Source organism: Trachurus japonicus, chromosome 1 (genome assembly GCF_045865225.1).
Source record: "Trachurus japonicus isolate A0001 chromosome 1, Traja_1.0".
Lineage (NCBI taxonomy): Eukaryota > Metazoa > Chordata > Actinopteri > Carangiformes > Carangidae > Trachurus > Trachurus japonicus.
In genome coordinates this window covers 28,286,148-28,309,046 of record NC_140907.1, presented here as the reverse complement: position 1 = coordinate 28,309,046, position 22,899 = coordinate 28,286,148, and the positions used below count along the sequence as shown (strand labels likewise).

General features: G+C 41.8%; 1 protein-coding gene across 1 annotated transcript; it reads left to right on the top strand.

Annotated features, from left to right (window-relative positions):
• The first annotated feature begins 9,162 nt into the window (after window positions 1–9,162).
• vap (vascular associated protein) lies at window positions 9,163–21,190 on the top strand. Its single transcript, XM_085783871.1, has 11 exons — window positions 9,163–9,321; window positions 9,703–10,086; window positions 10,486–12,402; window positions 12,492–12,580; window positions 12,704–12,762; window positions 13,627–13,790; window positions 15,375–15,540; window positions 15,653–15,844; window positions 17,487–17,708; window positions 20,200–20,359; window positions 21,016–21,190. Exons 1-11 carry the CDS (start codon window positions 9,279–9,281, stop codon window positions 21,088–21,090), a joined length of 3,471 nt encoding a protein of 1,156 aa, XP_085639997.1. The 5' UTR covers window positions 9,163–9,278; the 3' UTR covers window positions 21,091–21,190.
• Window positions 21,191–22,899: the final 1,709 nt, after the last annotated feature.

The following is a 22,899-nucleotide window of genomic DNA, read 5'->3' as shown; positions in this document are numbered from 1 at the left end:
GTCAGTCTGATTTAGCTGTGTCTGTGTTTATAAACATTTAAACGAGCGCCAGGTGGATTGTTTATGAAGTTAACGAGCTCTGGCCTGAGGATCAAAGAGGTTACCACGGCGATAGGGGCCCCCGCAGGCTGAGACAGACAGAAACGTGGAGAAAAAGAGCCATTTTCTGCCTCTAAACCGGTCTCACAATTAGACTTAGCATGACAAAACGGTAACTCCTATCAGAACAAAACACAGATCAACGTTGCTCTAAGGACTTACTGAAAATTTCGGTACGATTTGGTGTTTCTACAGTAAATATTTTGGCGACGCTGGCAGTTTTAAAACATCAGGCCGTTCTGCTCCTCTCAGAAAATATTTGTATTGGACTCAATGAGGAGCAGAGACAGACGTGGCCGCACTCAGAGGCTGATTCTGTCAATTCTGTAAGTCTCTCTGATATTTTGAGCACAGAGATAACAAGTTTGTCTTACAAATTCTGAAAGAATTATGTCTGTAGAGTGTAAATTGTGGCCGTGCTGACAGTTTATCCAGAAAAAATACAGAATGTTTCTTCACTCTCTCCCACTCTAACCGATGATGTCACGCACTCTGACACGAACATTCTGTCCAATACACAACCATTATAATCTCATAATTTCTCCAAAAATGATCATGGTCATTGATCAGGGATTGATCAAAAACTATATGACCTATCAAAACGTGGAGTAATACGACAATACACAAGACTTGTGTCTACTGTTTAAAGTTTAAATGGAGTCTCTAGATGAAAGTATGCCTGAGCAGTAGACTTTTGTTAAACTCCAATGATTGGTCTTTTTCGCTCTTTTTTTCCCGCCCGTCCCATTGACTTACATGCAAAAATTTTGCGCAGTAAATCGCGACTTACGTCGCGAATAATTCGTACACTGTTGAGAAAAGTAATAGCACACCGATCCCGATCAGGACGCACATTTTGATATATAATTTGTCCTGCAACTCGAAGAGTTGCAGGACTAGTAGCGAACCGAAAGTTGGCCGGAAGTGGAAAAATAACTAGAAAAAGCATTTCCAAGAATGGAAATGGTGTGACTGCTGACAGCAAATGAACGCTGTTGCAGAATTAGCAAATAGTGCAAGCAGTGATCACCATACAAATGTTTGACCAAGGTTGGAATCGAACCCACAACCTCATGGTCATTAGACTTCCACTCTGCCTCTAGGCCACAGTGCACACACAGTTGCAGAGACTGTTGTCTGTTAATGATCTGCACACTGTCAACATCAAGAAAGCTTGAGAGTCAAGCTTGAATGACTTAGAATGAAAATTTCTGTGAATTTCAGGCTGAGAGCAGCAGTTTCAACATGAAGCAAGTTATCAGAAGTCAACAGAGGACAACTGGGAAAATAATTCACTATAATTGTTGTTGAGGCAAGATTTGAACCAGCAACCTTCAGGTCTCCAAACCAGCAAGCTAACCACTAGGCTACAGACAGAGACAGTATGTGAGGGGTAAAGAAAACCTTTGATAAGAGGATCACTGGCTTCTGCTTAAAAAAAAAAGTAAGGAATCGAACCCATGACCTCATGATCAATAAACCTTTACTCTGCCACTTCGCCACAGAGAGCACAGACATAAGCATGTTTCAGACAGAGTTGTGGAGAATTCTCAGCATTGGGCTGAATGAGAGCAGAGAGCTCCCTGGCTGCATTTAAAAAATATTTAAAATTATTATCTAAGTCTCTTTGCATTTTTGACCAGAATTTTAGCCAGAAGACAAGTGTGGCTACAAAACTGGAGAAAATAATTTGTCTAGAGTTTAATTTGCAGAAAAAGTTAAATATTTGAAAAAGTATAAATAGTTAAAAAGAGAAAAGTAATGCCGATAAAGTTCAAAAAAAGCTGCACGTTTTGATATATGAATTGTTGAAATAGCACAACACCTAACACACTAACCATATGGCCACAGAGAACCTGAGTTACAATGAGCTTTATACTATGAGGAATCAAAGACTGTCCAATGACAGCTGAATAATTGGAATCAAAAGTCAAGCAATGAAGTGAAAAGACTGAGGCAGGAATCGAACCCATAACCATATGATCACTAAACTCTTACTCTGCCACTCGGCTACAGAGAGCACACTGCTGTCAAGACTGTTGTCATTCATTGTAATGTGATGATGTGCTGCCAACTGGTATGAGTAATCAAGGAGATAACAAACACCTGTAACCAATTGAAGGCGGGGGAGGAGAGCAGAATTCAACATAACATAACAAGAGTTCTTCCCTTGGATTCGAACCAGTGACCTTAGGGTTGGCAGGCAGTTACCCTACCCCTACACTACAGTGGAGTTGTGAAGAAGAGAGGTTGAGACTTTGATGAATGTGAGATTTTTTGTGAAAAAGTTAAATATTTGAAAAAGTATAAATAGTTAAAAAGAGAAAAGTAATGCCGATAAAGTTCAAAAGAAGCTGCACGTTTTGATATATGAATTGTTGAAATAGCACAAAGTATGAAGGACTAGAAGAAGACCGTAAAAAGGCGGAAGAAAATGGCCAAACAGAAGAACAATAGTGTGACTGCTGAAGCAGTCACACTAACTAGAAAAAGCATTTCCAAGGATGGAAATGGTGTGACTGCTGACAGCAACTGAACGCTGTTGCAGAATTAGCAAATAGTGCAAGCAGTGATCACCATACAAACGTTTGACCAAGGTCGGAATCGAACCCACAACCTCATGGTCATTAGACTTCCACTCTGCCTCTAGGCCACGGTGCACACACAGTTGCAGAGACTGTTGTCTGTTAATGATCTTCACACTGTCAATATCAAGAAAGCTTGAGAGTCAAGCTTGAATGACTTAGAATGAAAATTTCTGTGAATTTCAGGCTGAGAGCAGCAGTTTCAACATGAAGCAAGTTATCAGAAGTCAACAGAGGACGACTGGGAAAATAATTCACTATAATTGTTGTTGAGGCAAGATTTGAACCAGCAACCTTCAGGTCTCCAGACCAGCAAGCTAACCACTAGGCTACAGACAAAGACAGTATGTGAGGGGTAAAGAAAACCTTTGATAAGAGGATCACTGGCTTCTGCTTAAAAAAAAAGTAAGGAATCGAACCCATGACCTCATGATCAATAAACCTTTACTCTGCCACTTCGCCACAGAGAGCACAGACATAAGCATGTTTCAGACAGAGTTGTGGAGAATTCTCAGCATTGGGCTGAATGAGAGCAGAGAGCTCCCTGGCTGCATTTAAAAAATATTTAAAATTATTATCTAAGTCTCTTTGCATTTTTGACCAGAATTTTAGCCAGAAGACAAGTGTGGCTACAAAACTGGAGAAAATAATTTGTCTAGAGTTTAATTTGCAGAAAAAGTTAAATATTTGAAAAAGTATAAATAGTTAAAAAGAGAAAAGTAATGCCGATAAAGTTCAAAAAAAGCTGCACGTTTTGATATATGAATTGTTGAAATAGCACAACACCTAACACACTAACCATACGGCCACAGAGAACCTGAGTTACAATGAGCTTTATACTATGAGGAATCAAAGACTGTCCAATGACAGCTGAATAATTGGAATCAAAAGTCAAGCAATGAAGTGAAAAGACTGAGGCAGGAATCGAACCCAGGAATCGAACCCATGACCAAATGATCACTAAACCTTTACTCTGCCACTCGGCTACAGAGAGCACACTGCTTTCAAGACTGTTGTCATTCATTGTAATGTGATGATGTGCTGCAAACTGGTATGAGTAATCAAGGAGATAACAAACACCTGTAACCAATTGAAGGCGGGGGAGGAGAGCAGAATTCAACATAACATAACAAGAGTTCTTCCCTTGGATTCGAACCAGTGACCTTAGGGTTGGCAAGCAGTTACCCTAACCCCTACACTACAGTGGAGTTGTGAAGAAGAGAGGTTGAGACTTTGATGAATGTGAGATTTTCCAATGATGCTTAAAATAAAAAGAATTTCATATAGATTAGCCACACCAAGTAAGGAGAGGACTTTTTTGTGACCTGTGACTATTTTTTGGTGAATTAAAATGAATTAAAAAGCACTTAACAGCAAGTTACAAAGTTGAGCTCCTTCTCCTGCTGATGTGAAAAAAATGCATTGAGCTGAATGGGAGCAGAGAGCTCCCTGGCTGCATTTAAAAAATATTTTAAATTATTATCTAAGTCTCTTTGCATTTTTGACCAGAATTTTAGCCAGAAGACAAGTGTGGCTACAAAACTGGAGAAAATAATTTGTCTAGAGTTTAATTTGTGGCCGTGCTGACAGTTTAGCCAGAAAAACTCTAGAATGTTTTTTTGCCTCTCTCCACTCTGACACCACTCTGGCTCTGCTCGTTAGACGCAACACACACACATTATAAAGCTGAAAAAAATCAGAAAAAGTTAAATATTTGAAAAAGTATAAATAGTTAAAAAGAGAAAAGTAATGCCGATAAAGTTCAAAAAAAGCTGCACGTTTTGATATATGAATTGTTGAAATAGCACAAAGTATGAAGGACTAGAAGAAGACCGTAAAAAGGCGGAAGAAAATGGCCAAACAGAAGAACAATAGTGTGACTGCTTCAGCAGTCACACTAACTAGAAAAAACATTTCCAAGAATGGAAATGGTGTGAATGCTGGAAGCAATGCTGAATGAGCTGAAGAAATTGTTGAAAGAAAGAAAGAAAGATTGAAACAAGAGAGAAAAAAGAAAAGGACAGAAAGAAAGAAAGAAAGAAAGAAAGAAAGGTAGAAAGAAAGAAAGAAAGAAAGAATCAAACAAACAAAGAAGTAAAAAGACAGAAATGGAGTGAAAGAAAGAAAGAAATGGAGTAAAAACAAAGGAAGAGAAAAGGAGTAGAAAGAAAGAAAGAAAGAAAGAAGCAAACAAACAAAGAAGTAAAAAGACAGAAATGGAGTGAAAGAAAGAAAGAAAGAAAGAAAGAAAGAAAGAAAGAAAGAAAGAAAGAAAGAAAGAAAGAAAGAAAGAAAGAAAGAAAGAAAAAAAGAAATGGAGTAAAAACAAAGGAAGAGAAAAGGAATAGAAAGAAAGAAACAATCAAACAAACAAAGAAGTAAAAAGACAGAAATGGAGTGAAAGAAAGAAAGAAAGAAAGAAAGAAAGAAAGAAAGAAAGAAAGAAAGAAAGAAAGAAGAAAAAGAGAGAGGGGGATGATAGATAGAAAGAGGTAGATGGATGGATGGATGGATGGATGGATGGATGGATGGATGGATGGATAGAGAGGGAAGGATATAAAAAGTTACGTATAATACAAATGAAGGAGTAGAAGAAAGAAAGAAAGAAAGAAAGAAAGAAAGAAAGAAAGAAAGAAAGAAAGAAAGAAAGAAAGAAAGAAAGAAAAAAAGGAGACAGAGGGGTTAAAAAATAGGGAGGGGTATAGATAGATAGATAGATAGATAGATAGATAGATAGATAGATAGATAGATAGATAGATAGATAGATAGATAGATAGATAGATAGATAGATAGATAGATAGGACACATGTTAAAAGCTGCATCCTATGTCCTGGCTCCACCTGTAATTGTACTACTATTAAAGGGATAGTTCAACATTTTGGCAAATTGGCCCATTGCCATAATTGCTATAGTCATAGCAGTAGGTTCATTACCTTTAATTGTCGGTGTAAGCTATTTTCAGTACGGCGGAGCGCAGCAGCTGGCTGCTCAGAGCTACGCTATGGAGGCTAACGGAATTTCTTGGTTTTCCTCATTAAACTCATCAAATACAACATCCCAAAACTCCACAGCGCTTTTGTAGACAAGTTGTGAGCTGCACAACCACCACGCTATGAGATAATGACGGAACGATACGAAACGGAGCTGTTTTCGAGGTAAATACATACAAAACCGCTGATGCGCGTTGCGTTCAGGGACAGTTTTTCAGCAAGCAGTCTCCGTATTTACCCTGTATTTACCTCGAAAACGGCTCCGTTTCGTATCGTTCCGTCATTATCTCATAGCGTGGTGGTTGTGCAGCTCACAACTTGTCTACAAAAGCGCTGTGGAGTTTTGGGATGTTGAATTTGATGAGTTTAATGAGGGAAACCAAGAAATTCCCTTAGCCTCCATAGCGTAGCTCTGAGCAGCCAGCTGCTGCGCTCCGCCGTACTGAAAATAGCTTACACCTACAATTAAAGGTAACGAACCTACTGCTATGACTATAGCGATTATGGCAATGGGCCAATTTGCCAAAATGTTGAACTATCCCTTTAATAGAGTTGGAAAGACTAAACGTCTGAACTTAAATTCATGAGAAAAATATAAATTGTTGGAGATGTTTACATCAAAAGTATAAAATAATTGAGAGCCTGATGAATTTGAGCTGAAAACCTGTGTGTGTGTGTGTGTGTGTGTGTGTGTGTGTGTGTGTGTGTGTGTGTGTGACGGTCTCTCTGTCTGCGTGTACATGTGCAGAAAGTAAAACTGTTAAGCGCCACAAAACTCCTCTCTCCCTAATGATCTGATTGATTGGCAGCCTGCCCTCAGAAGTTACCATGGCGACTACCATGCTTACATTTTACTGTGTGGAACAGTGTTGTGTTTGTGTGTTTGTCTGTTTGTGTATGCGTCTGTGTGTGAGTGTCTGTGTGTGTCTGTCTGTGTGAGTGTGATGCCTGTGTTTGTGCGTGGACATCCTCTGTCAGTCTGGTTTATCATGTGTGTGTGTGGGGCTGTGTTTAAAAACATCTTAACGAGCAGCCAGGCTGCACCTGCACCTGTTCTATTTATAGACATGATAACGAGCTGGCCCCTACAGCTGGACCAACTGCACTACACAGAGCAGAGCAGAGCAGAGAGATTTGAGCTCTGTGCAGCTTCCGAAAACAGCCCATAAAAAGAGAACCGTACCTCTTATCAGAATGTGCTGTCCTGACCATCGGGGCAAGGAGACCTTCCTGAGCACATTGATGTGCATTAAATGTTTGTAGGGCAAAAACTTTTCTCAGGGTCGCAAGGTAGAAAAGGGGGGCATTTCTGCTTTTCTAAAAAAATCAGCTCCTACTTTTCTATTGAAGTGGATGAGCCACTGGAGCGGGTCTAGCTGGACAATTAGGCTCACTGAGACAATTCTGTAAGTCTGTCTGCTGTTTTGAGCACATTAAATGAGACACGACAAGTGTGGCTACAAACCAGTGAGGAAATCATGTGTCTAGAGTTTAATTTGTGGCCGTGCTGGCAATTTATCCAGAAAAAATCCTGAATGTTTTTTCGATCCCTCTCACTCTAACGATGATGTCACTCACTCTGACCCAACCCCATACACACTCATTGAAAAGTGTGAAATTTGTCAGAAATCCTCATGTGCTTTTAAAGGATTTATCTCAAAAACGGTACAAGCTATGAAAAAGTTGTAAATACAGGATGAATACATTAGAAGTTTGTCTACAGCTCAGAATTTGAATGAAGTCTCTAGCTGAAAGTATGTGGACGCTTTAAAGGCTGAAAGAAGTAAGAAGATTTGAAGAGTTTCAAGACTGTTCCAATGCATTCTCTATGGGGGAAAAAAAATCAGAAATAGTTGAATATTGCAAAAAGTATGAATAGTTGAAAAGAGAAAAGACATAGCACACCTGTCCCGAAAAGGCTGAACATTTTGATATTTGAATTGTTGAAATAGCACAAAGTATGAAGGACTAGTTACATGACAAAGAAAGGCAGAAAATGGCCGAACCGAATAACAATAGTGTGAATGCTTCCAGCATTCACACTAATAAGAAAAAATCGCCCGGGCACTGGTCCCTGCAGCTATTTCATAGCTGTTGGGACCAGTGCCCGGTGCGATTGCCCGTGGCCCTAATAATGTTGATTACACAATGAACCCAATAACCACTCAAACTCATGTTTGGGAGAGATAGTAGTCTGGGCCATAATCTTTGTCATATAAAAAGGCCGTTGATTATTTTCTGATACATGTATCACAATTATTCAGTCCTCTTGCTGCTTACAATGTATCTTGAGATATATTATTTTCTGTAACCCTAATAAAGGTTTTCTGAGCGTAGTGTTTGAACTTATTTAAAAGCCCAAACCAGCATCAGTAGATCCACGTTCATTTTGCTCAACACATACACATGACACATGTATGTAAATTAAAATAACAATGATATAAAAGATTAACAGCTAAAAAAAAATAATTGCAACTGAACATACCACCACCACCACCCCAATACTAGTTAGGTTTAAGGACTTGGTAAGACATTAATACCTAAGTAGCCTACTGCCCCCATGTGGCCAAAAAGCTGCTACTACAACTGAATAAATGATCTTACACTGGAAAATGAGTGATGCTGAAGCAAAACACAAACACGCCCAGTAATGGGTAGTCGTTTCCAACATGTCCTGTCCATTGCTGGACAACAGACCAGGCTTTGTGGTCCAGACAAACCAGCAGCATAAGTTTAGGCTGTTTCCAGTGGTTTTATCCATTTGATTGGATATAAATAGTGCAACGACAAGGATAACTTAGATGGATAGGCCTTATAAACTAGATATCCGGTAATGTATTATTTTAGTTTTAATGTGTTGGTTATTATTAGCATACCTAAATAAATATGTGTCTAATCTAATTCAACTAAGACATTTGTCTCGGGAGGGAACTTGAAGGCAGCAGCAGGGCAACAAACATACTCAGAGAGGGGTCATACATAAGATGTTTGCCCCTCTACAGGTTAATTTACGGGCCGTGTTTGCCTGACACAGCAGAGTGTAAACGTAAAAAGCCCTAATGATGAACTGCCCCCGCCCTCATGCCTTCGTGCCTCCTGTGGTAAAGGTTTCCTGTGCAGCGTTTATGCGGTGCGTAAAGAACCAGCTCCTGCGGCGCGCGCTCCCATTCCTTCCTCTCATCTTTGGAAACGCGGACCGGTTCAAACGACCGCACGGAACAGCCCGAGGGCCGCGTAAACCTCTCCCACCACCCTCCCCTCTCCCTACCATACCGTCTCTGTCCCCCCCCGCCAACACACACACACACACACACACACACACACACAGCGCAGGACAACTCTGTCTGCCACACGTGGATCTCATTTGAGGTGGCCGCGCGGCGCTGCTCCGCTGACAGCACCGCGGTTTCCGTTACAAGGAAATGATGGAGGAGGAAAGTTTCTGACGCCTCTCCGCTTCGCTGCCGGGACTGTCCGCAGGAAAAACTGGAGACCAGTTTCGCTTCTGGCTGAGCTGTCGTCCTCATAACAACACAAGTCTGGAAAATCTGCATGGATTTGGGATTAAACGAGTCTACGACACTGAAATGTCTCAGGATTGGAAATGCAGCTCCACGCCTGCCTGTTGCTTTTTATTATCACGACAGGTAAAGAAATCACTGGACGCCCAGACGTCTATTATCTGAAACTGCTATAGTGTCATTATGTATACTCCCTCTATCATGACTGATCTTTGTATTGGACATCTTTTTTTTAGCTGAAACTGCTGTTTCATTATCTGCTACTGTTGAATAAAGTCACAATAGTGCTGCTCTGTTGTCAACATGAACTAGGTTGGTAGATGTTTCTGTGAGTTTGGTGGTTTGGTGGTAAACTGAACGCCTCAGTCCAAGTTATGCAAAGATGACAAAAGAGAGTGGAATATCCTTCAACTGCTCATAATGAATGTCCATAAATGTCTAAATAATTAAGCTACAACCTCACACAGAGGTTCCTTCTTTTACAACATCTTCTTAATCTTTCCTCAGATAAAACATGGGCCTTGTTGCATCACCACTGTGGTGGAAATGTCAGCCTGGACCAAGAGCCCGCTGGTCACATCACTCTCACTGTACCTGGACTTTTTAATGACACAGACAGACTCGATTCCACGAGCCACAACACCGACGAGTCCCCTTCACTTTGTACTTGGATGGTAGATATTCCTCTGGGCAGGACGGTACTTTTGAAGGTGGTGCGGTTGGAAAGTGTTTCAAACATAACAGTGCGATGTGTTGGGACTGGGAGCGAGGAAAGTCAGGTTCTGGAGAGCGAAGGGACGGCTCTGCTCTCCGGCTGTGACGAACACAAAGCCACCCTGACTTGGACGGGAGCAGGACGCTCTTCAGATACGATTCAGCTGTCCTATTATGGTGAGAAACTGTCAACACAATTACCCACTTTAACCCAGTGTGGCCTACTTGCCTGCGCTTGCACCCTGATCACGAGAATTTGATCTAATAGTCGTAATAACATTTGGTTCAGGCTTGTTTTGGAGCTGAGCTTTACTTACGTTGTGTGTTGTCTCTGGATAAGAGGTGCGATGCTGAGAGAGATCTTTTGTTTACAGTAAAGAGGAATGTTGTGGTTTCTCCTGTGGAAACATACTTATTGTTCAAAATATGCTCTTAGGTATAAATCTGTCAGTCGGAAAGTTGTTATCACACTGGCATGTGGTGTGAGAGACAGGGAGATGTTGTTGTGGTTTCCACTCTGTCCTGTCCTCACTCTGTCCCACTCTCTGTTTTTTTGTTTGTTCCTGGTCTTTCCAGTCCAGGAAGATGAGAGGAATTCCTCGGACGACCACACCAGCCCACATTCAGGCCGAGACCTCGTTCGCTGGTCTCAGACAGGAACCAGCTTTACAAGCGCAACTCCTGTTAGTCAGGAGTTGATGAGAGGAACAGAAGGGGTCAGAGGGCGCCTCCGCGAAGGTCTGGAGTCGAGTCCCGGGCTTCGGTCTGCGTCTGGTCCCTCCGCCGCTCAGGACCAGGGGCTGCTGCACCCCACCTCACCCATGCACGGACTCACGCCTGCTGGTAGATCCGATAGGGAAACTCTCCCTCTTCCTGAGGAAAGACCAAACAATGAAGCGGATACATCTGGAGCTGATCACCTCACTGATGGTCCCGTATCTGCCAGGGAGAGAACACACCCCTGTTTTCAGCACACAGACACGCCGAGCACCGCAAACACAGAAACAAACTCTCGCAGCGAGATCCCTCAAACACAGACGGCTCAGCTGCTGACCGATGCAGCAGCTGTGGTCAGCACCGACACCTTTCTTGGCACGGACGCATACAAATACACAACCAGCCACGCATCTAAACACACAAGCGAACATGCGACCACACGAGCTCGTTCCACTCCGTCCAGCTCCGGCGTCCCGTCTCTCACCCCAGAGCTGCCCTCCCTGATAACATGGGAGAGTGGCACCGCCCGAATCCCGGGTGGGGGAGCTGTTAGTGGGACGCTCGGGGAGAAACAGTCCCATTCCTGGAGGAGCCAGAGAAGCACCGACGGACTCAACTCCGATCTGACCTCCTCCTCCTCCTCCTCCTCTGCTATCACCTCTGACCCTTTAATGTCACCCAGCAGCGTGCGTACTGATAGCGAACCCTCCGCGTCATCATCATCATCATCATCATCTCCATCCTCGCAGGCTCCAACCACGTCATCCTCCGCCCACATCACAGAGCTCTACGCCGCCGTTAGCACCGCACCAACGCCGTCGTTTCATCCGCACATCCAAAGCAGAACGGACTCGTTTGGATCCGCTGCATCGGACTTTTCCAATCAAACTGCTGCATTTGATGAATTTGACAACAAGCTTCACACTCCCACTTCTTCCACAACAGAGTCTCCACAGAGCATCACACACTCCCCTCACACATCCTCTGCATTCACACAGACGCACACTGTAGCAGCAGCAGAAAGTACGCAAAGGAATTTTATTAATGCACACACAGCTATACAAGCTACTATTTCCTCCCAGCCTGGCGTTACCAAAGTTGAAGACCACACTTCCAGTTTCACAGATTCATCATCGCCTACACTTGGAGACTTGGTTGTCCAGAGCTCAGCTGCCACAGGAACCGCTACTGAAACACACACGCATCCTCCCACCGACCCACACCGACATGCAAACTCACGCACACCTTCACCGACTCTCGTTCCTCGCGTGTCGCCCAGTGCATCTTCACACACGGCAGTTGATTCACAAGGTTCACGCACCGCCTACACACCCACGATGCCTTTGACCTCCTCTGTCACAGACTCCACCGTGGACCAACCTGCGTCTACGACCTCGCAAGCACCAACCGCCAACTCCACACCTTCACACACACCTTCGTCGTCTTTGTCCCACAGCTACGTCACTGCTACTACACCCTCTCATCCGCTCTCAGTCACGACTGCTGAATTAGAATATGGATACGGAGACAGAGAAGTAGAAACTGAGAGAGGTGATGCGTCAAGCAGCGCAACCACGAACTCCCCCACAGCCGACCCACCACGCACACCTCCGGCCTGGACAACACAACATCCCAGCAAGAAGGAGGAGGAGGAGGAGGAGGAGGCCCACCGAGCGCTCACTCCTTCTGCTGTGACCTCTACGCCCACTTGGAGCTCCACAACCAGTCAGACACCCAGGTTTTACATCGTGCCAGACCAGCCTGCAGCTGTCAGAGGTAACATCTGTGTGTGTATGTTTCTGTTCTGTGTGTAATGAAATAAAACCAGGATTGTTCTAATGAAAGTGTGCGTTTGTTCTGAACAGTGGAGTCAATAGAGCTGCTGCTGCAGATCATTGTGGAAGAGTCCAGATCGGCTTTCACCGCCGGCCTGCAGGAAGACACTGCGGCCTGGGTGAGGAGGTTACGTAGACAAACACACCTTGCCTACAGAGAGATACTTGAAAATGTTATGTTTCATTTTATAATAGCTCTTCGTGAGTGTTTTCTGTTAATTTCTAACCTCTGTTTCTTTCAGGTGGAGCCGTACCTACAGAAAGCTCCAGGGTTTAGCGGACTGCTGGAGGTCTGGAGCAGGTGAGTTCATAATAGCAAAACTACAATTAACTCTTGTTCATCCCTCTTATTTATTACCATTAAATTAGTCACCATACTCCTTAAACCTTCAGAATAATACATGGCTCTGGAGATGCCAGTGGTGGATGGACACTTTATGGGTTTCCATGAAATTTGTTGCAGTTATTCATAATGCAAAGAGAATGAACCCGATTGACTGAGGATCCTCTGATTTCTCTTGTTATACCTGTGCCCCTTGGAATGAGTTATGAGTTATGTAACAACATTGAGTCTACAAGACATGAGGAAGGTAGAATTATGGTAAGGTAGCATTTATCTCCAACCTTGCATACAGCCTCAGAGAGCTGTAAGCAGCAGGGCCATAGACTCCTCAGTCTTGTAGGATCCTGTAAATAATGTAAATACCATAACAACAGAGGGAAGTGGCATTAAATGTGTAGTTTTTCCTTTTGCTGTGTGACTTTGTCGGATAGAGGCACAAACTGCCCACACGGAAAGAACCTATAGGTTTTAATATAGTTTTGAATATATGTGACATACATAAAATTGGCCGTTTTCATATATACGCATATATGCTAAAATATATGGTGCATATATAGTGCATACCGTATATGGTGCATATATGCAGCATATATGCACAGATAAACTACATATAAGTCTCATATGCGCATATATCCTCATGAGGATATATGCGCATAGGATATACAGTATGCGGATATATGAAACTTATATGCACCATATATTTTAGCATATATGCGTATGAAAACGGTCACATATATTCAAACCTATAGGTTCTTTCCATGTTGGTGTGTCTAAGCTGCAGTGGATTTTGTGAGGAATTGTGAATCTACTGTTTTGTTCCAGCGGCCATGCAGTGCAGAGTCTGGTAAAGTTTAAAACCAGTGGTGCTCTGCAGTGGCTCAGCAGGACGGGACCCTCGTCACTGCTGCAGCGCACTGGGCTCGCTCAGGCAGTCAAGGAGGGGAGGGAGTTCAGGTCGTCCAGGATCACCAACATCACACTGGGAGGTGAGGTTGTGTTGTGCTGTGATGCCTCATCTGTCACTACTACTGTACCAAAGGTTCCTGATGCCCTGTGGGTTTTAGTTTCAGGCTGGGACCTTTGCTGCACACCGTTCTGCACAACATTATCCCCTCATTTCCTGTCATCTTTCTAGTGAACGCACAAAAAAATCCCTTGACCACCCAGTTTGGAGCCAGCTACAGTGGCTTCATTCACCTGAGGGGGGGTTTCCATCTTTAACTTGTTTATTTGATTAACCTAGTTACAGACAGACTCATGAGAGCATCACAACTCAGTTAGATTGACTCAGTTAAGATCATAAACCAATTATGAGAAATCTCATTAAAGTGTCTGTCTTACTCTGACATAAACTTTGTTAGTGTGGTATGCAATCATCTCCACTTCTTTCACTTGTGGTGTTTGTTGTGTGTACAAATCCACAACGAAGCACATGCTGTGGCTGCACTTTGATGTTGTCAAAAGATGTGGTGGCGTGGAATAAAGCTACCTCACTCACTCGGTCAGTTGTTTACTGTTTTTCGCTGGTGGACAAACAAGGTTGAAAGGCATATTGTGTTGGCAGAAGGGCACACACAGCCGCAGTGTGTCAAATAATACAGGTCAAACAGAAGTCAGCCAACTCTGCATGTAAACATACCCACTCATTTTTAAATTATTATCTTATTCCCTTCATCTGAAAAGTAATTGTTCCATGTTTAAATGATAGTGAAGTGATAGTATTTAGGTGGTTTTGGTTTGTTCTGTGGTTTTCACAGTCAACACACCCCTTGGAAAAAATAAATCAACAATAGATAAATTGCACTAACATGTTTTTTTCCCGTGCAGCTGAATCCCTATTTATCTTTTTCCTCTGTCCCATCAACTCCCATTGTTGTTCAGCTAATAAAAACACAGCAATGAGTCAGACCGCCCAACTGGGAGATATATTCTGTCATTATGATGAACATGGCCACTGAACTTTATTTAAAGTCAGTTTTAACAACACGGTCCCACCCACCAGGACACAAAATGTCTATTAATCTTCACATGAAAATAGTCCCCAACAAATTCAGCATTTATTCCTGTTAAAGAAACATTGGCATAACTGTGGACATAACTTCTACTTCAAGATTATATAATCTATTTTCATATTGAGCTAGTAGATACATAAAATCTTTACTTTACTTTTTTATTTTTGAACATTATTATAACCTGCATAATCAATGGAAATAGTGAAATTAAACATTGTGCAGGAGAGGTGGAAGCCAAAAAAGGCTTATGAAAATACCTCCCCTATGTAAAAAACAAAACAACAACAACGAAGTAAGAAGATAATACAGAAATTCATAACAAAAAATAGAAAAGAAAAAAAGACAAATTTACATGGAAAAATGAAAGATACTGAATTAATGAGAAAAAAAAAATTACATAAAAAAAAATGAAAGGTACAAATTGACAGATCCAGAAGTGTTACAAATCTTAACTAAAGAGTGATTTTTTTCAGTTCAGTTTCAAATCATTAAATACAACATGGTTTGGGTTTTTTTTTAGATTTGTTCAAAGTGATATAAATGAATCCTCCCCTCCAGGTCTGCAGGGTGATGTGTGCGACTGGTTACTGCAGTGTCCAGCAGGCTACACATGTGTGTCCCAGCCTGGCGCTGCAAACTACAGCTGCTCCTCCGTCTGTCACTTTGACTACTGCCATCACCACGGCATCTGTACACACCACCCAGGACAACTTCCTGTTTGCCGGTAAGCACACACTCACTCCCTCACACCACGCATCTTTCTTTTTTTTCTTTTTTTTGTCTATCCAAGAGATTATTCTGCATGTAAGCTAAACTTCTTGTTGTCTGTGTGTCAGCTGCCTTGTAGGAGAGGACTTCTGGTACATGGGTCAGAGGTGTGACATGAGGATGACTAGAGTGCGACTGGTGTGCGCGTGTCTTGCCATCTTACTCGTCATGGTGACCGTCATTGCCGTGTTGGCTTATGTGGCGGTGCGACGCTACCGGGCCATTCTGATCCAGGCCAAAGTGGATCAGACCCGCAGCAGGTAGCCCACACACTCAGTCTCTAATGTACTGTACACATGTAAACTCACTGCTCAATATAAAGATTAATATAGAGAGTGTACAGTAATATTACATGCAGGGTGTCTGCTGAGTTCTCAATAACACATAAAATACAATATAGCGATCAAAAAGTATGATGAAAAACCAAGTATAGCACCTAGATTTATTTTTATCATATCACATCTTTTTTTAAGACTTCCCAGTAGTAACAGCAGTTTCTAATGAATTAACCATTCAAATTAACTGGATGGGAATAAGCTATATAAAATGGGTGGTTGGACTAACTACATAAAACTTCAGTCTTTGCTGAATATTGATACTTGACAATAATAAACATGACTTTTTCTATAGGTACTGCCAGACCTACCACAGTTCTGGTGGCTCTGACTGAATAATGTCTACTATTCACCAAAGTCTAATCCACTTTTTTCCAAGTTTTTAATCATCTGTGGAGTTTTTTTTGCTTTCTAGACCCACAGATATGAAACACTGTTTAAACACATTAGATGTTAAGAGGCTGATTTAGTGAGTTCAGAGTATAAATATGTTGGAAATTAATAAAATATCAGACTGGATCTTTGTTTGGCATACATGAAAAGCTGCTGAGATAAATTAGGTGTGAAAAACTGCACATCTGTAATGGCAGTAAATATCCACTAGGTGTCAGATTCTGGCTACAGAGCTACACACTGAGGATGAAAGCTGAGCTGCAGCCTCTGAGACCTTCTCCTCCTCCGGACATGGATTTGGATTTCGCCTGTTTAGAGTTAATGAAAAGCTCAGTGGGTGTATATGCAATTATTGTCATGTAGTCTACAAACGAGCAGGCTTGTTGTTTATTTTGATTGAATTGAATGGGGCAGACAAAATAATAGAAACACCTGCCAACACAACCCAATGTATTCACCTGCATCACAAACTATATAATCCAAAATGATCATACAATTGAATCGACACCAGCTTAAACGCAGCTTCAACTAAAACTGAGCACTGGCAGCGGGATGTGTTTCAGGCCTGTTGTTCTAGGATGTACTAGTTTCAGCTCTGTGTTCATCCATGAATAGTTCTGATTCATGAATTAATAATAGAAATACAAAGTGAGGCAAACACAAAACGTACAGGTGCATTTTGTTCCACTTCCTCTGTGGATTTAGACTCTGTGTCTCAGTGTCTCCTGTCTCTATGACCAATCAGTGATGAATGAGAATCTATACATCCAATCTAATGGCATAAACATAAAAACTTTATAATTCAGGGTTCCTACACATTTGAAATGTCAAAATCCTATACTTTTTCTAGACCCTAATTTCCAGACTTCTCAGTAAAAACATTCAAATAATGTGTGACATTTGAGTATTTAGATGTGTATCATGTAAATAAATTATGCAATTTGTTTTCATTATTCAGAATTTACATGCCATTATGTCACCAAATAATTTCCAGGAGATTGTAGCTAATGCAAAAATAATTAACCCAAATAACTTCAGATATATTTCCATATAATAGTTTCCATTTTCCATACTTTTCCATACTTCCATAGGAAGCCTGGTAATTGTAGCTATATCCCTGGTTCAATCGAAGCGATCCAATCATCGTGGTTTGTGTGTGTGTGTGTGTGTGTAGCTATCGTAGGTTCAACCACTTCGATGAGCTGTCAGGTCGTTTCTGGTTGCGTTCGTGGGCAGGATCGGCAGACTCACTGGACAATCCGGCCTTCACCCGGTCCGATGAGTTACTGCACCTCAGGGCGCTCGACCGCCCCTGCTGTTACCACGACGACACACTGTCGCTGGCTTCCACCTGCCCCAGCCATGGAACACGCATCAATACGATCTACCCACACAGGTACACACACACACAGTCATTATCACACATCAATGTGCTTGGTTGGCAGTGTCAGAAGTTCATGTGTTATTTTGTTCTCACTGAAGCCATTTTTCAATCTAAAAAAAAAAAAATCACAGTTACAACAGTTTCGGGATTTCAGTGGTTTGTTTTCATCAGGTGAACTCCACTTGAAAACATGAAAATATACAATACAGTAGACATACGTGTGCCTTTTACCCTGCTGCCATGTACACATCATATACAACAAACTCAAACAAATTTACGTAAATCTGTCTAAACAGGCTGGATTCACAGAGATTTGCCTCATTTACCCGCCCCTCTTGCCTCGAACACATCCTGCGTCCTGCTGCTTTCACCACATGATACAACAGTGATACCTGACAGCTCCTCTCCAGTTCAGCTGCCTCTGCAGTTTATGAACACAAGATGAAACCAATTAAACCTTAACTTTAAACCTAACAAAATATTTGAAATCTATCGATCAGCCAAGTTGTATAGACACTTTCACACACACAATTTGACCTTACAAATATCAGCTGACTTTTCTTTAAAGGATCTATTGCTTTTGTTTTGCTACGTAACAGAAACATTAACATCGCACTTCACTCCTTTACTCACTAGTCTCCAGGAAAGTGCTGTCAGGAAGTTTAGCTGCCACTGATGTGGTAGCTAATGGGGATCCAAATAAACAATAAACAATAAACCCAGTTAGCTACAGCCCAGCGCTTCCTGATAGTAACCCACTTTTAGCCTTGCTGAGTATAACCTCTTGTCATATAAACTGAACTACGGCCAAAGCTGTTCTCCCACAATAACCCCCACCTCATTAGGCAATTTAGTTCCTACAGCCACCGACAAACATTTATTCATTCTCTACAGAAGAGCACAATAAGCAACAAGTAAGGAATAAACAATTGAAATACAGAAATTAGTTATAATAAAAGTTATAATAAAAAACAACTTAATACAAAAATATATTATTATTAAAAAAAAATAAAAACAAGTGTATAGATAAAGTGCCTGAGTATATTGCACATAGGAAACCTATGGAAATTCAGCAGCTTAATGGCAGAGGGGATAAATGACCTGGAGCAATGGCTTGTCGTCCTGGGCGGGGGCCGGTAACGCCGGCCTGACCGCATGAGAGTGAATTCTTTGGACAGAGCATGATCGATTTTGCTGATATTTTTGGCTTTCTGAAGGACCTGTGTCTCCCAGAGAGGGTTTATATCAGTCAGCTGCACTCAGTATTGTTTAGACAACTTCTGTCAAACCATAAAACGAGAAGTTAAGAGGATTTCAATATATGAAAGGTACACATTACACAATATGGGTTTCAACACATCTAAGTTCGACTTCCGCAGCAAGTGGATTCGTTGTTGACCTATTAACATCAAATCTGAGAGGTGTCAAACACAGTGCCTGGATATTTGTAAGAATCCACTGTGTCCACATCTTCACCACTAATTACACTAGCCGTAGTGCTGGTATTATTTTTCCTGAAAATCAATGCAACAGTGATATTTCATCCCATTATTAAGTTAATGGTTAATGTGTTAGCGAACTGTTGCTTTTTATACAAACAGCTGCCACAGAGCAACATCGGTGTTCATTTGAAGTCATGTCAGGACATCTGACTCATGTAAATTAGATCTCTTTTTAGCTCTCTAGTGATTTTGTCTTGACTCCCGAGGGGAATATTTGTCTGTAGCAGCTGAATGCCTTACTATCTTCACCATCTAGCTCTGTCTGCCATTTAGAGATTAGAGGGCAGAGTACAGTGGGTGTATCACTGCTGTCTCGCCCGAACAGCTGCATGCATCTGGAAAAAAAAATGCAAATGAGAGCAGTGAAAGTGAACCGAAACAGTATAAGTGTTGGTGATAGACCAACATAGTATGAAAGAGGCTAAAAACTACAGATGGACTACAGATGGAAATTAGCCCAAGGGCTAAATCTGGTACAACCATCTTTTCATTGTTTTTTTTTTCAATTGACTAATGGTATTGTACACTGTCCTGTTTCAATAAACTAAACTAAAAAAAAGGCCTATGGAGCTCATAGGAATGATAATTCACTGTGGATTTGTCCCGATCATAATATATGTAATCTTAGAGTACCTTTACCTTTACTTTATTTAAATGAATGCAAAACTCAAATGTTTAAATGGGTAGAATACAAAGATTAAAGGTAAAACCTAACAACAACTAATAGCTCGATGAAGTTTATTTATAGCTCAGTTACCTTGACATGTTTTGACGGAAAAAGAACAACCTCTTTTTTTCTTATACATAAGAAAACATTAAAGAAGACATTAAAGTACATCGATTGACAAGAATTGCCAATTGGTCGTTAAAATCATGACATATTATCTTAAACCTCTCCTAAAATAGAGTGAATAAAACATTAAAACCAACATCTACTCTGGCCCATCATGTCTGTGTAAAACCCTAACTAACTGCCGGCTCTGTGTGTGTGTTACCTGTAGCTCTCAGTACGGTTGGAGGGGAAGTGAAATGAGTATGGGGGACGGCGTGTTGGACTCAGGTAAGGCCAGTGACCTGTCCGTCTGTAGCTGGCCCGTCGAACCCATTCAGTGGACTCCGTTCCCCCTTCTCCAGCAACTGGCTTCCCACAGGACACCCACAGTGAGTGTGTGTTTGATGTTGTGTGTATACAGTGGCCTGCAAATGTTTAGGCACCCCTGCTTCAAAATGTCTGTTAATGTGAAGGGTTAACAAGTGGGAGATTAAATTATCTCCAAAAGGTATAAAGTTACAGATGACACAATCCCTTTACATTTTAAACAATATATATATATATACTATATATATTTCATCTTTTACATTTTCAAAATGACAGATAAGGCAAATGCCCTGCAGCAAAGGTTTAGTCACCCTGCATATTAGTACCTAGTAGCCCCCCCCTTTGGAAACCATCACAGTGTGTAAATAGTAAATATCTTGTCTGACACCTTGGTCAAAGTTATCTGAGAGCTCAAGTCTCCTGGGTTTCCCATTATTTTGCAGGCTGCAGCTTTGTTTCCCCTTTTCACTCTGAAATTGTGCAAAACAAAAATAATACACTGATATTGCTTAAAATATTGCAGTGTTTCATGTTTAACCTGATATCTTTTCATGGATATCATTTCATCTTCCACTTGCTGAACTGTTCACATCAACAGAAATTTTGACCAGGGGTGCCCAAACTGTGCGTGTGTATTCAAAGAGATGTATGTGTTTTTTGGGGGTTTTTTGTTATGTAATCGTGTGTGGGTTTTTTTCTCTCTCTGTGGTGCAATCAGGTGAGGGTTTCAAGACCACGGTCCTATTGTGAAGGCATGGAGCTGGTAGACATGGGGAAGAGCTGGACTGCCTGACACACATAGAGAAGAATCAAATCTGCTCTGACACTGGTATTTACAGCTCATTTTTGCAATCGCATGCTAAAATGTTCCTTTTTGTTAATAAAAAATTGTGAAAAAATGAGTGTGAAGTAAATTGAGTACACATACGTCACATATACAGACACACACACACACACACAGAGAGAGACACAGCCACACACGGACGAGCCACACCTCCCTCTCCATGCTGTGTATGAAACTCAGCTGGAATGCGATGCCATAAATGACTGGGAAAGACTGGTAAGGAGTGAAACAGGCAAATATGTGCACTGACCTCATACTGCACTCCTATAATTGTCCCTGTCCTGGGAAAATGAATAAGGGAGTGATTGATTCGGGAGAGGGAGGAAATGTGGCAAATGCAGGAAGCTGTGTGTAAAAGAGAGAGGGAGGGGAGCGGAGGGGAGGGGAGGGGAGGGAAGGATGGGGAGAGGAAGAGAGATGAGTGAAAAGTGGACAGAAGCTACCTGCTAGCTTCTTCCTTATACGGTCTTAGTCAGAGCTGAGAGCCAGGCCTGTGAGTTTCTCTGACTGTGTGAGTGAGCAATGCAGAGAGGGTGTGTGTCTGTGTCTGTGTGTGTGTGTGTGTGTGTGTGTGTGTGTGTTGTAATGCATGCATGAGTCACGCACGCACGCTGCTGACTTTTGAAACAGCTTGAGGAATTGCATGGGTGTCCAGAGGAAATGATGAGAGATGACTTGTCAGGGAGGAGTTAGTGAGAGCAAAGTTTAATAAATGAGGAGATAAATCTAAATATCAATCTGTGTGGGTGGAGAAAAAGAGAAAATAAAGGGGTGAAATGTGGTAAAATAAAGCAACATTCATATTCATATTCACATACACACACACACACACAGCCTTAAAAAGGGAGATTCATTCATTTCCTCAGACTGGTCACATGACCTGAGCAGTGCATTCTTCCCCCCATGTGACCAGCTCCAATATCTCCTTATATGGACGTCATCCAAAGGAACTCTTAAAGGGATGGTTGTCCTGCCCTGGGTCTAAACTTGGTGTGTGTGTATGTGTGTGTGTGTGTGTGTGCGTGTGTGTGCTTAGTGTCTGTCTGGAGCAGGATAATGCCAGTCTGAAAAGCCAATTCCCTGATCAGCTCATTCTGTGTCGTCCTTAGCCGCTCCATACCTGGTGATGGCATACGTGCAATGTCTTATGTATGTGTGTGTGTGTGTGTGTGTGTGTGTGTGTGCATAATATGTTTGTCAATCCGTGTGTGGTCACTTCCTGCGTGTGCATCTGCATTAGTGAGGCTCTGTGAAACCTACTTCCTGTCTCTTTTGGTGAGCCAGTTGCCATATATCCTTATTAGGAACAACATAGAGCCAGCAAAAAAAAATTCCTAGTGTAAGTTTATGGGTCTTTGTCCAGTGCCCTTATTGAGTTAAAACAGCACCCTTTACCCACCCACTTAGCCTCTGGTCAATTTATAAGATGGGCTTTTGTTTGAAGCTTTCCAAGCGGCGCGTGTGTTAAATTTTAAAAATAACTGCAGCATGTAATCTACAATTTCAGTTTAGAGAGTTACAGCGAGATAAACTCTGTGACATGTCTGGGCGTGTGCTCAGCCAGGTGTGTTCATGCATACCTAAGTGAGTCATGTTCATGGATAATAATTTCACAACAGGCCTTGCAGTTTCTTCCTGTCACCAAATATAGGTATGTCGTGAAAATTACACACCTGCCTATTACGTCTCATTGACATAAGCAGGGGGTTAATCTGAGCCCAACGCTCACTTTAAGATTATCACACTAGTGGTGAGAGA